Source organism: Carassius gibelio, chromosome B24 (assembly GCF_023724105.1).
Source record: "Carassius gibelio isolate Cgi1373 ecotype wild population from Czech Republic chromosome B24, carGib1.2-hapl.c, whole genome shotgun sequence".
Lineage (NCBI taxonomy): Eukaryota > Metazoa > Chordata > Actinopteri > Cypriniformes > Cyprinidae > Carassius > Carassius gibelio.
In genome coordinates, this window is record NC_068419.1 from 7582604 (window position 1) to 7597424 (window position 14821).

General features: G+C 36.3%; 2 protein-coding genes across 3 annotated transcripts in view; one reads left to right on the top strand and one right to left on the bottom strand.

Moving 5' to 3' along the window:
* Positions 1–629: 629 nt before the first annotated feature.
* Positions 630–4956, bottom strand: LOC128013381 (neutral cholesterol ester hydrolase 1). The gene is made up of 5 exons (XM_052596335.1): positions 4668–4956; positions 3707–3938; positions 3507–3576; positions 3236–3407; positions 630–1714 (listed from the first exon to the last, which is right to left on the bottom strand). The coding sequence occupies exons 1-5, from the start codon at positions 4806–4808 to the stop codon at positions 1094–1096; spliced, it is 1236 nt and encodes a 411-aa protein (XP_052452295.1). The 5' UTR covers positions 4809–4956; the 3' UTR covers positions 630–1093.
* A 1167-nt stretch (positions 4957–6123) lies between these two features.
* The window catches only part of fndc3bb (fibronectin type III domain containing 3Bb), a 59520-nt gene continuing 50822 nt past the window's right edge, over positions 6124–14821 (top strand). The window contains exon 1 of one of the 2 annotated variants that reach the window (XM_052596094.1): positions 6124–6240. The gene's annotated coding sequence lies outside the window, so the exon portion shown is untranslated. The other variant, XM_052596093.1, reaches the window with a different exon arrangement.

Here is a 14821-nt window from a genome sequence, read left to right on the forward strand (position 1 = left end):
ATTATTTTTTGTGGTAAACTTATCCATGAATTTTACACTTTTTTTTTACACTTGTATGTTGAATAAATTGTTTGAGTGTTAAAATTCATTTATATTACATTTACATTTACTTTCCCATATGCTGTTTCACAGATTCTGCTCTGAAAATCAGAGTACAGTAATGGTTTATTTCCCAAGGAAATAAATGCATGCATTCAGAATGCATCTATCACTCGGTAAGAAATGAGTCTACTTCTTGAGGCCTGGTGATGCCTAGATGCAGCTGCACAAAACTAGTGCAGAGAGCACAATTGCATGCTTGTGTGTGCACGCATAAATAAAAACGTATACCGCTGCAAGTCTTGAGTGTGAAAGACATGAACTGTCTTGTCTTCCCATCTGCTCATTAACTGAGAAATATGAGAACTACAGTGTGTTGAAACTAGTGTCTTGTTTTACACGTTTCATTTTTTTTTTTTTTTTTTGTAATGGGCTTGTTTTAACACTTGTTATTTATATATATGTTTTTGTATATTTTTAGACCAATTACTGTCTAACTGGTCATTCTTAATACTAATATATATATATATATATATATATATATATATATATATATATATATATATATATTCAATAGACATTGTCTATTTTTTGTCACTGTAGATTAATATAAAAATTACATTGTAAGTCATTTTTAAAACTTTTATATTTATATGTATTCATTTTCATGTTTTTTTTATTAATATATTTTTTATAGTAATTGACAATTTGTTTCGGTCACACTCTGCGGATTTTTACATAAAATATTATCAATAAAATAATTTCCATGACAGAATTAATAGGGATGGGTTCACATTCAAAAAAAACCTTTGTGTAATCTGGATTATCCTGCATTACATCCACTATAAACCCACTGCTACGAAAACAATTGTGTATTGTTACTGAAACATAGTTTCAATAGTTTTGGGCTTGATCAGTGTGTTTTTCATAATCTATTGCATTGACATGTTGCACAGTATTTAAGTCTAAAAACCATTGCTTAATGTTTGAAATCAAAATTATTAATACCATAACATAATACCCCACCCACCCACCAAAAAAAAAAAAACACCTGCTAGAGGTTCTCCTTCAACCAGAGGATATAACTCCTAAAACTTCGAAACCCAACAGAAAACCGAAAGGGTCCAAAAGCGAAACTAAGGCATCCATGGAAACCATCTTCAACATGATCAACAGTGACGTGGACTCCGGCCTCCTCCAGTCGTGTGGCGTACATGAGTCCGTCGTCTCTCAGCACGTCATGCTCACAGGTCATGATGTAAGCGGGCGGCACGGCCTTCAGCACTTCTGTTTCAGCTAGTAGAGGCGACGCTCTCACATCCAGCAGCCCTGGCAGCTTCTCCAGCAGCTTTGGGTCGCCGTGAAGCGGAAACACAGGTTTATAGCTCTTCTGGAAGGCCACCGGAAGAAGCTTGGTCCAATTGGTCTTGGCTTTGGCCGCTGCTATCTCCTGGCTTGGGGTTGAGATTGAGTGGTTGTTTGCCAGTAAAGACGTAACAAGTCTTGGATCCCCGTTTAGGTACTCAAGCCAAAAGCGAGCCATGAGTGGACGGTGCAGGATGGGAATGTGGCCGTTCTGCTGGTATGAGGGGGTGTTGAAGTCCAAGGCCTGAAGCACAGGGTAGAGAAGTGCCTGAACTTTGAACTTAATAGAAGCACTATTGTCCATAGCCATCTGTGAGAAGAGAGACAAAATATTACTTTTCCTTAGTAATGAAAACACAGCATGCACCTTGAAAAAAATCTGCTGATCTGCAAAAAAATAAAAGGCCTAACCCTACCTAATTTAGACAATTTTTTTTGCAAAATAAAACTGAAAATTCTCTATATACTATATCAATACTATATATATATATATATATATATATATATATATATATATATATACAAGCTACTTTATTAAGTACACCTATTTAATTGCTTGCTTACACAAATAGCTAATCAGGCAATCACATGGCAGCAATTCAATGCATTTAGGCATCTAAATGTGGTGAAGATGACTTGCTGAAGTTCAAACCGAGCATCAGAGCGGGGAAGAAAAGGGATTTAAGTGACTTTGAACGTGGAATAGTTGTTGGTTCCAGACGGGCTGGTCTGAGTATTTCACGTACAACCATCTCTGGGGTTTACAGAGAAAATATCCAGTGAGCGGCAGTTGTGTGGATGAAAATGCCTTGTTGATGTCAGAGGAGAATGAGCAGACTGGTTAGAGATGATAGAAAGGCAACAGTAACTCAAATAACCACTCGTTACAACCAAGGTATGCAGAATACCATCTCTGAACACACAACACGTCGAACCCTGAAGAAGATGAGCTAAAGCAGCAGAAGACCACACCAGGTGTCGCCCCCATCAGCTAAGAACAGGACACGGAGGATATAATTACCACAGGCTCATCAAAATCAGACAATAAAAGATTGTAAAAACGTTGCCTGGTCTGATGAGTCTCAATTTCTTCTGCAACATTCAGATGGTAGGGTCAGAATTTGGCGTAAAGAACATGAAAGCATGGATCCATCCAGCCTTGTCTCAACTGTTCAGGCTGCAAAGTGTGTTTTCTTGGCGCACTTTGGGCAACTTGGTACCAACTGAGCATTGTTTAAATGTCACAGCCTACCTGAGTACTGTTGCTGACCATGTCCATCCCTTTATTTACAGTGTACCCATCTTCTGATGGCCACTTCCAGCAGGATAATGCACCATGTCACAAAGCTCAAATCATCATCAAATGGCCTCCACAATCATCAGATCTCGATCCAATAGAGCAGCTTTGGGATTTGGTGGAACGTAGGTGTGTGTGTATATATATGTTTGTGTGTCATTTTCTGTCACTGTTTGGATGTATTAAGCTTTCTACACAAGTCATCTTTGCATTTTCTTCTTGTCACTGGCCATAATTCCTAAATTCAATCAAAATTAAGATCAGAATTGAATCAGAATGAAATCAGCTTAGAACAGATCAAATAGTTAGGAACCACTGTTCTTTTTTTTCTAGTGATTTTGTAATCTTCACCTTACAAATGGCTGTTGAAACAAAAAATCCTATAAAACAAATCATATTTTGAAGGAAAGTGTGACACGCTAGACCAAAACAGGCATTATTTTTGGACCCATCACCTCAAAATAAACATAATATGACAGTATGTGACATCATTCAGCAAATAGAGTGAAATTCATTTGCAGTTATTTCTCACACCTGTTGCACCACAGCAGCGGCCAGATTGGCACCGGCGCTGTCCCCTGACACAGCCACTCGTTTCGGGTCTATGGAGTACCGACTCAACACCTCGGCTGTCAGGATGTGTTTGGAGGCCTGAATGGCTTCATTATACTGATCTGGGAAACGTGCCTCCGGGGCCAGCGTGTACCTGAACATACAAATTATATGTTAAGTGACAGCTGGTAATTGATGCAATTACAGCTCTAAATGGATGTAGCAATAAATTATACAGTAGAGAATTGCTTACTCAATTGATATTACAACTGCATCCAACTCTTCAGCCATAGACCAGCACTGAAGGAAATACGTTTGCATCTCTTTAAAGAAAAAGGGAACCAAAGTTACTAATAAAATATATTTTTTTTTTATTATCTCACTCCTTCTGTGTAAAATATCCAAAACAGAAAAAACATTTATTTATATGAAATCACATGCATTTTCACTTACTTCCACTGCCGAGTGTCCATCCACCTCCGTGGAAATAGACCACACCTCTTTTCAATGGTGGTTCTTGGTCTGCTGCTGTGGACTCGAACACTTGCGCCTGCACTCCTCCAAATGACGTTTCTGTGACCCGGATTACTGGGCTGGACTGTGGACCCTTTATTTCATCCCATGATGCAGCATACTTTGCAATATCAAAAGGTCGACTCAGTCCAAGATTGTGAGCTAAAAAGCTCTATGGAAAAAAAGACAAGTTAGAGGGATCAGAGAGCGGGATTATTAAACGCTCTCCAAGGGTCAGCAAATCTCTTTAAGAATTTTTTTTTTTTAATTCTGAAGGGACACAGGAAGGTTTTTTTTTTAAGCATTACAGGCTCAAATTCCACGTCTTTAATTTGTATTATTGAGAGCTATTCGATTTTTGATTAAGCATGAGATTAACCAAGCATATATGGTAAATTTAAACACAAAAACTGTTTGGTGATATTAGCATTTAGAGGTCAACAATTAAAATAATACAAGATTTATTGAAAATAACAACTCTTTTGAAATGATTTTCAATCAATTTAAGTAAAAATAAAATAGTGAAATAAATGATCAAATATTTTTAAAATATTTTTAAACATATAGACAACGTCTTAACTTCTTAGCTTTTTATTTGTTGTTAGAAAAATATATATTTTATAGATTCTTCGAAAAAAATTGACAATTTTTTATTTTCCTTATTTTTCCTTTCCAACATTATTGCTAGAAAAAAAAATATATAGAATGTTAGTTTAGTTTTTATTAAATTTGTTTGTATTATCTTCTTTTCTTAATTAAGCTATGACGTTAAACTTTGACAATGCATTTCACGATTTTTTTTAATCGTGTTTAAATATTGTATCAACATTTAATTGATAATTATGCATATTTGTATAATGGAGCCTATATATTATACAACGGAAACAAATGCAAAGCTTACCACATGCATTACACCACGCAATATAGAATCCATAAACATGAGTTTCCATGGCTCTGATATAGTGCTGGGCAGAGGCAGATAAATATAATAAGCAGCTGCAACTGACAGTAAAATCGCCACGATCGAAAAGGGCCGCATCATAATTATACTTCCAGTTGAAAGACCACAAGAAACTCATGCAACTATACCGGTCTCAGAGTTGACATAGTGACTGACTGTATGGTGTTGTAATACCTCATCTGACCCCAGAGAGTTAGAAATCACTGCAGATTTTACATTAAAAGTCCTCAGGTATGAGAACTCTGAAGCCATCGTTTGTAAGTTGATATATGCTATTATTTGTCGTCTATCTACTACTATTTACTACTATTTACTATTTTGAATACACCGAAAAGCACGCAAGTTTTTAAGTAAACGACATCTGAGGTTGATGTTTATGTTCCCCCCCGTACTGTATTGTGATGATAGGCGGTGTCTTTTATTTTGAAATGTTCCTCACGTTCTGTCATATAACAGTTGTTTACATACGTCACACTGGAATGTACTGTATATCAGACATATGTCAGCCCAACAGTGAAAGTACTACACCTTATGCTATTTTAATGATTTTACTACAACTGCTATTACTTCTACTTCTACTACAGTTCTTGTTATAGATTCATATAACATACACAACAGTATTCATCTTGATAATTCTGCTCGTTTTAAAATGGTCCTTTGTGTGATATTATATGCTTCATGGTTAATGTCCTGATAAAGCATGGCATAATCCCAGTCTGTTTACAAATCTCTGAAATATGAGAGCTGATCAGATTACTGTACTAATGCTAATGACCACTAAGTGGCGCTGTAGTTTCTCTTTTACAATATGATCACATTTTCTTTTCACACTGATTACCCTACTTTCATAGAAATATATGAAACTTTAAAAACCTAATTACATGGGCTAGCATTTCAACTAAAGCCAAAAATGTAGGTTTTCACTCGTATGTACTGTTAATGTTAACCACATAATTATAACGAGTTATACAAAGTTTAATTTGGCCCACAAATTAGGAAAAGTCTCTTAGTTTGAATCATGAGTTTAGAATATCATGCATTTCGATGTATATAACATTACAATAATTACTGTACTGTTATGACACCGTTTGTGTGGCCATCGGATATGAGATTGAAATTATAGATAATTTACATCATTATGGATTTTTTATGAGATATCTTAGTCCTAAACAAAATCCTGTGTATCATGTTTGAGGATGTTGAAAGGGCAAAGAGGAACTTAATAAGTTTGTGGACAAAGCTGAGTTTTGATGAGTTTTACATCAATTGTATATTTGTATATTTAGATAATTATATTTATTATTATTAATATTATTATTGAAGTTACAGTTTGAAATTTATTAAGTACAGTTAAACATTTATTTATTTATTTATTTATGCATGGATTTATTACACAACACCAACCAGTTGGCCTCGCCTATCCTAAGAGTCTTAACATCCTCTTTTGTCTTCATTATCAGTTATGATTCCGGTGACTGATGGAATGGTACGGGACAGTATTCGGTGTTATACGGTAAACTTCTACACCCCCACGTGCGCTTCCACATATTTGACATTACCGAATTCCACACTGGTCTGGTCTGGTCCACCGTGGACTTCGCAGCGACGGAATGACATGTTTTCTGTTACGAGCATTTAGGGACTAACGTGTTAATAAGCAAGACTGACTGAATCCGAGGTAAGCAGACGAGTTTTGGTCAAAATATTAACGCCGTGATGTGATTTTCCCAAGAGCTCTGAGAGACCGTTTCGCAAAGTTTGAAGCTGCAGAAAAGCGCGAGCCGGCTGACTCTCTGATGGGAAAGGGAAGTCTTGAATTGAATGAAAAACGAAACGAAACCTAAACGAAACTTAGTTCGTTCAGGAGCTTGTTTACTTTACTTTTATCTTTGTCTGCTTTGACAGCAGTGTTTCACTAGTGAATACTTCAATTGTTAAGTTATGTGCATCTTGTAGAGCCTACTTTTTATGCAGGAAAAAAATCATTCGTAATCATTATTAACGCTGCTTTATCGAAATTAAATAAATTGATAAACAGGGGAGGCTTTTATTCGCTATTGTGATTATGTAGCCTACACTGCATTTTCCCCGGAAAATTCTGGAATTCGAACCCGATTCATTATAAAAAAAAAATTATCAACACTATTTTTTTGTATCAACATATTGCATTCATATGCCTTTACCTATATAACCTTTGGGAACTGACACGTCAATTCCCAGCAACAAGTTGTTTGCTTAAGCGTCACACGAATAATTTCGTAATAATGGCTGGATTGTTACATCACTGAAATGAGCTTGACGTATGTTGTCTATTGTATAGATAAAATTCAGTTTCATTCTCCTCACTATCAAAATAACATACACTTGTATTCAGAGAAGCGTTCTAATAGGAAACTGTTTGAACTTGCATTGTAGAAAAGCGTTCTTTTGAGTTGAATCGTTTCAATGATTCAATTGAACCGGTTCACAAGAATGATTCGTTCTTTAATGGGACTGGATCAGTCCGTTCAGTTCTTTATTAAAACTAACAGTAACGTGTTTGAAGCATACTGAGGATTTGACTTGTGGGACGAAAGTTACTTTAATAAGAGACATGTTTGATATATGTACAAATACACTCACACAGACAGATAAGATGTGTATTACAAGAAACACGTAATGGAATTGTTTACAGGTTAATTTTATCACCGTTTTTTCAACGCACAGGCGAAGCGGAAGCCTCACGTGATGAATTATGTCATGACCGAAAGAATCGTTGAATCGTTTTATTGAATCGAATCTTAACGAGTTGGACTTTCAGTGGGAGCATTTAAATGTTGTTTACTGTTTTTATTTCAGGATGATAGTGTTAAAATTGGAACAGTTGTGATATAAAGAATACAGACTCTCTAAAAATATGATTAAGAAAGCTTAATAATCCGCGGACCGGATCTTTTAGCCAGAGGAAACCCGATCCCAAATACATGACGTCACATGACATTCCAGAGCGAATCTTAAGGTGCAGAAAGCAGACTTGTAGACTTCAGAGACTCCAACCTTTGCGTCAAGAAAATCATGATTTCTCCCTTTAAGTCACCGCTGTAATATTCATAGAGTTGGAAAGTGGAAAATGTTCTGTTATGCTAAAGTTTAAACAGCAGTGCAAAACATCTCTTTTAGTATGTCAAACACAGGGTTTTGCAGATTAATATTGTATGCACTTAAGTTTTCTTGTAAGTGATGCTTTAAATGATTTCCTGTGGAAGAAATGCACATTTCTGTGGTGGTAACCTGACCACAGGGTGAGCACTGATTTATCAGCATCTCACACCCCCATTAAAACACACAGGCATACCCTGACCCCTCCCAGCCCTAAAGCCCTTTGGCCCCAAACTCAAACGTTAAAAGAATGTGGTGCTTGTGGGTATTTTCTAGAGTCCCATTCCATTCTTTGGCTGAGTCTCCAGTTCTTGTGATAACGGCAGGCTATATTTAGCTGTTTATACACTCTCCTTAACATTTAATGCAAATGCACACTGCAGATACTTTTTTACAGATTACCCACTTTTTTCCACCACGCATTCTCATGCTGTACCTTTATCTATTGTATACCTGGTTTGCTCTCTGGGTTCTCCACTGTCCACCACCTTCCTTTGATGGGTGTTTGTGCTTATTGCATTTAAAAATCAGATGTTTTGATTTATCTTCCTCCATCATTTCCTGCGAGGTATTGTAATGATCTGTTGAGCTGTCAGTACTCCTTTGTTGTCATTATTATTATTATTATTGTTACCCTGAGGGTAGCAGAGATGATCTTATGTGAAACTCATGGTACATTTGTAAAACATTTAGGCAAGGCTTTTAGCACTGGGAAGGGTGGTGGTAGTGGTTAAAGATCTGGTTTAGGAATGGGTGATTTGTGGAGAATTACTGTGAACCCTGATCACCATCATACCCTTGAGCTAAAAACCCAAGTTTCCCTCCTTCAGTGTTGTTCTGTCCCCACTGTTTTCGGTTATGGTTAAGGATTCAAACAAACCCATAAGTATGAGCAAGTAGTTCCGGTTCTCAAATTTGATTGGTCTAGCAGTGTTCAAAAAGTGATGTTGTAGAGCTGTGCAAAAAATCGAATGCGATTTTCATCTGCATCTCGTTAGTAAAGGCACTCCTGTGATTAGAAGTACATCTCCAGCACGTGCGTTCAGATCAGGGTTGCCAGGTTTTCAAAACAAATCCTGCCCACTTTCTTCTCAAAACTAGCCCAATCGCGTTCCCAGGAGGTTACCCGTTAATAAACGTTTTTTTGGCAGGGTTGCCTTGGTAAAATTAGCATTTTAGGGGCTTAACATCACGTTATTGGTATTGGTGTAGTAAAGGCCAACCAGTGTTGCCAAGTCTGTGGTTGTTTTTCATGTCCGCGGGTCGAAGCGACCCCAATACAAATAACGTGATGTAAAAATAAAGTTGCTGTGACGCTGCGTGTTCCCAAAAAAAAAAAAAAAAGAAAGAAAAGAAAACTGGACGCGCTCAGAGAGAAGGCTGTTACAATCAATTTCCTATTTTCGTTTTCGAAACTTGTGTTGGTTGGTCCAGTCGATTTGTGCAATAGATTTTCGACGTTTTAGACTAGACGGGAGAAGGGATGTGAAAAGATCTGGGCACAGTTTTTCCGGAGCTTCGTGCCAAGTTAAAGCAGTGTCGAGCTGTTTAAATGACATTTTTAGATGTATTATGGTGCCCGAACCCGTATGACTTTGAACAGTGACCATAAACATTTAGTTTACTGCAGCCATCATTACTAAGTGCGAACCGTTGACTCTGACAGAGAATGAGAGTATGAGACGAAGCAAACACACAGGCCATAGTGTGACATCCGTGTAAACCTAGATGACGTCAGGTTTTTTTAAAGAAAGAACGTAGTCTTTGTTTGTATGTAGGCCTAGGAAATTTATATATTTACAATACTTACTAAAATATATTTATTATTATTTTATTGCTTTTGTATTAGTTGTTTGAAGAGTAAAAAAAAAAAAAATTGGTCGATCTTAACGCAAATTTACAACCGGCTAGTCGGTTATTATTAAAGCAAAAAAATAAATAAATAATTGAGTCGGTCCTAAATTGACTGGGTCGGTCGGGTTAAGGCAAACAAGAATATTTTTGAAGGATGGCCTTATTGTACTGACTTTCGCTATTTGTAAAAGACATTCGTTTTCTTCTTAGGGAAATTAAAGAAAACATAAACGCAAACCAAATGTGAGCTATGAGATTGTTAATTCTAATGTATGCTTTTATTGAAGCCATAAAGACACATTATTTTGAACTTGTTTTTTAAATAATTGTTTTTTTAATTCCTGGTTTTGCATGGGCAAGAAATCTCACCAGTTAAAATTAACATCTAAAATATGTTTTATAGTTATCCCTTGTTAATTTGATTGCCAATCTCAATTAAATCTGTATAGTTCTGTCCTCATTTAAGGTGTTAAGTACACACTCTTGTACTTTTGTGTTTTTGTCTGATTTTATTATACAGTTTTTGCTTCAGAACCATGTTGGTAATGACGCAATTCACCTTGTAGCTCGTTTGTCTGGTTGATCACTGGTCATTTGAAAACTGAAAGGGAAGATACTTTCAGAACCATGTGACATATTCATATGGTAGAAACTGTAAAATTAGTGTGTGGCTCCAAATTTAGCATATCTTTAAAAGCGAGTCACTGAGCCATTCATTCAGTTAATTTGTTCAAAACACTGATTCTGTGTCACCACTACTGAATATTGGCCAAAAAAATTAAATGGTTAATTATATTTTTACTTTGTTAGGGATGTTTTTTTTGTGAAGCAAAAACGGGGTTGAGGAATTTTTCCACTCATACTCTGTGCATGGTTTATCTCCGAGCTGGTACATAATTTTGTTTTTCCTTCCTTCCTGATCCTGACCTGTTTGAGCATAGGTGCAACAGAATGCACATGAATGGATAGTTAAGTGCTGAAACAAAACTTTTCCCACCCTTTTACCTTATCAGCCATCAATTGCTAAAGGCAGGATTGAGGAGTGGGCAATGGTCCTTGTCTCTTCTGCTGAGCATCACAGCGATGTTTGATCATAAGAACCAGATCTAGCAATGCTTTGCATCAGATGTTTCATGACTCGGGTGATCTACCTCCTACTAATCATAACATGTTTGGTACAGATGTCCGAAACCCGAATGTAAACCTACCTAGCTTGCCTGTTTGTAGCTGAGGCCCAAATAAAGATAAGGTATGTGATCTATTAACCTTTAGAAGTAGAGGGAGGGAAAGTGGCTATGGTAAAGAGTGCTGCCTGTTCATTCTATACAGACATGAACATGTTTATTACAACACTTGCGTGTCTGGAGGACTGTAGATTGATATTTCTGAAATATGGTTAAGTCTAAACTGGCCGACTAGCTGTAATATTAAAACATCAGTATGGATGTTATGACAAGAACATGAGGCTCATTGACTTGATGGAAATGTTTATGAAGGTTAGGTGAGAATTTCAGTGATAAATCGATTTAAAATGATTCTACTATGACTAAAACTATGTATCTTTAAACTAATCATTGTTATGATAACTAGACAGTGATGACTCTGATTTAACTAACTGGTTTGATTCATTTATTTGTGATTCAGACTACACTTTTAATTTTTTATGTTTTGATTCTCTAAAAAGAACTAGTTCAAAAGAGTTGTTTGTTTGGGATTAAACTATATTGTTATATATGATTCATCAAAAAAGAACCTGTTCATAAGAGTCATTCTTTTATGATTCAAACCACCATTTTCCTGATGTATGTTTTGATTCAGTAAAAGAAGCAGCTCTGTAGAGTCATTTGTCCAGGAGTACACTGTTGTGTGAACTGGCACATAAGAATCGTTCAGATATTAATACCGAGCTATTTCACTTCATAGATAGCCTCTTGAACTTCCTTTCTCAATCTGTAGCTCATTTTTTATTCCGTCCCTGTACAATTAGGATGTTAAGGGTGTGAGACTGTATAATTTTCTCTGATGTGACCCAGCACAACTGGAGAATATGATTCACTCAGCCTGACCCAGTTAAGATGCTCCTCTGCTCCTTCTCAGCGCTCAGAGGCTGGATCAGGTTTCATATTGGGGTTACGCAACATTGAATTTGGATCCTGGGAATCACTTTTCTGTCTTCTTTCTCTGCACTGTCCCTCATTTTTTTGTCCCCTCGCTCCTAGTGTCTTTCACTGGAAGTTCTGTAAGGTGAGAGTGGATGAAGTTTCAGTGCGGGCTGAAACAGGGTCAGCTTTTTGAGCTCAGCTGGGTGTGTAACTGCATTATTGTGCCTTCAGGGAGGAACCAGATCGTGCTCTGGAGTCTGTGGTGTCAGTATTGGGTTACACCTTTATCTGTTAAACAGGACAGAGGAACTGAGATGGGTCCTGATGCTATTACATAGACCAAAGGGGAAAAAAATGTATTATGACAAATTATTATCTTAGATTGAAATGAGATTTATTGGAGAACATATTTTGATCTTGAGAAACAGACTTTAGTAATCTCTCGAGTTTCAGAAATGATCTCAACGATCAGATTTTGCAAGATACTACAAAGTCTGAAATTAAATGTAAGAGATCAAAACCAAACCAGATCACCCAAAAATAAAACTTCAGTCATTGTTTACTCATCCTCATTGTTGTTTCAGATTTGCATGATTTTTGGCCTTACTTGATTAGTTGCTTCTACTATAATATCATAACTGTTGTTTTAATGATGTGCGAGCAGACATGATCATCAAATATGCCACTGTTAGTATGTCAACATTTTTTCTCATAACTTTATTTATGCAATTGTAATCGCAGGGTCAATGCTTGCATGCCACCTCTAATCAAAAGCATTAATCAAAATATCTAAATGCCACTTTAGATGCAGCATCTGCAATGCAAATATGGATTTTTTGATACTGATTTCAGTTGATTAGTATCACCTTTTTAATCTAATTCAGTTTATTAATTAAATGTAAGAGTTTTCCATTAAAGATGATACATACATCTAATAAGGTTAGAAAAATGCCACTGGAAATCATTTTAAAGCGGCAAATATTACTCCTTAATTGAACTGTAAAAATATTGTCTAATTATCACTATTGATGATAATATATTATTATTATTATTATTATTTTTTTTTTTTTTGTCGTTAATGCCCCCTCTACATATGATAACTTTTGAACAGATTGAAATGTATGATGCTGTTCATTAATAATATGAATATGTGCAAAAACAAATGAGATTTCTTTTCAGGCTTGTGTGGTTAATTTAGACCTTAACACCAAGGACAATAACCAAAAAATATAATAATATTAGCATTGACACCAACGAATGGTAAAATTCTGTTTATTATAAGTGTCTTCTGCCACATTAAATGCACAGTCCTTTCAAAGTCGTGTGGATTCTGAATGCATATGAATGTTTTATTGTTCATCAGAAAGTGATTCCAATGATATTGTTGCTCTGTGACATTATCTTCATAGCTGTGGTGTGAAAATTTGTCAAAACTTTATTAATTTTTGTTAATGGGCCTTTACACTTTAACTTTGTAGCACTACCCTGATTAGGCAAGCAAGATTCTAGGCCAGAAACCTCATATACCAGACCAGACGCAAATAAAGGCCAGTCATTATTCTGCCACACTCCTGCAATGTGTCCTTGATTTCCTGCTTGTTCCTTGTCTGGACTGTTATCGCTTCAGTTCCATTGTGGCCGAGGTTGTTGAGATATTTTTAAAGAGGTGATGTCATCTGGCTGTAAATGCTGATCAGAGTCACAGACGTGAGTCAACGTCGGGGAGATGGAAATCCTGAGCTCTTCGAGGTGAGAGGGAGTTACTTTGCAGGCAAAAAATGTGACATTTAGATTGTTTCTCATTCTCTGGGAATGTGTGTGTGCAAGCCTGAGCATGTGTTTTGTGTATATGTGTGTGTGTTTTTCAGCTGATCAGGGCTGAGGGAAGGGATGGAATGAGAGAATAAAGAAATAAGGGGGAGATGGAGAGGAAAAAGTGATGGTTTTCTTGGTTTCCCAGCTTCCTCAGTGTTATTATGTGCCATTAGCTTGATTATAGGCCCATGCCAGACTGGGTCCACATCTGGAACTGTAAATCTGCCAGATGCAAGAACAGATTTTTAAAAAGAATTAAATCTATCCTATGGTGGTGTGTGTGGCAGGTTGCTTTTTTTAGTGCTTGTTTGCTGTTGTGAAGAAGATCTTTAAAGCTGAAGTGTGTACTTTTTTCTAAAGTATGTGTAGTTGTAAAGAGTAAGGTTGATTCCTTGTAAACACTGTGGCGCTATCAAAACATTGTCTTGTTGATTTGAGCTTCCTCACTGGCCTTTACACAGTAACATTGGTGTGAATTTGAGGTGGGACTATCTGTTGTATCAACTAACGGTTAATTCGTTTTAAGGAAACCTGTTTGAATATAATCATTATGTTTGCAAAAATTACACCTTTCACTTTTAAATTTTACTGCGAATTTGCATCATTGCAATGCTTCTGCTGCCAGATGTTACTGCATATAGTAGATTTGTCTTTTTAATGTGTTTAGGGAGGTTTAAGAAAGTTGAGTCTGTAAAAATCTTGTGGTTTAAATGTCATCCATGTTCGAATTAGGTTAAGTTGAAGTCCCTAGTTCCCTAGATCATATCCCGTAAGTTATCTGTAAATTCATACCAAAGTTGAATTTTCTTTTTTTTATGCTTTTAGCGGCACAAAATAAAAAATGCGATAAAATTTTGTGTGTACATATGTGTCTGTGTGTGTATTAGTACTGTCAAAGGTTTAATCATGATTAATTGCATCCCAAAAAAAAAAAAAAGTCATTTTATTTCTCAGATATTTTGTGTCATTTAAGATCTCTGAAACTCCAGAGGACAAATATTGGTGTGTATTTTAAATCTAATAGTCTTTCTTCCATGTTTGGTGAAACACAACACACCTGTCCAGTTGCACTCTGATCCATGTTCTCTATGATCATCAAACATCCAGGTCCCGAGGAGGATCTGAGATGATGTCATCAAGGAAATGATTGTTTCACTGGTGTTGTTTTGGTTGGATGAAAGGCGT

Excerpts from the sequence above, each read along its gene's own strand:
- LOC128013381 (XM_052596335.1), bottom strand. The coding sequence starts at position 4,808 with ATGATGCGGCCCTTTTCGATCGTGGCGATTTTACTGTCAGTTGCAGCT. Across the intron at positions 3,939-4,667 it reads TGCGTGGTGTAATGCATGTG|AGCTTTTTAGCTCACAATCT; the intron begins GTAAGCTTTGCA and ends TTTTTTCCATAG. Across the intron at positions 3,408-3,506 it reads GCAGTTGTAATATCAATTGA|GTACACGCTGGCCCCGGAGG; the intron begins GTAAGCAATTCT and ends TTGTATGTTCAG.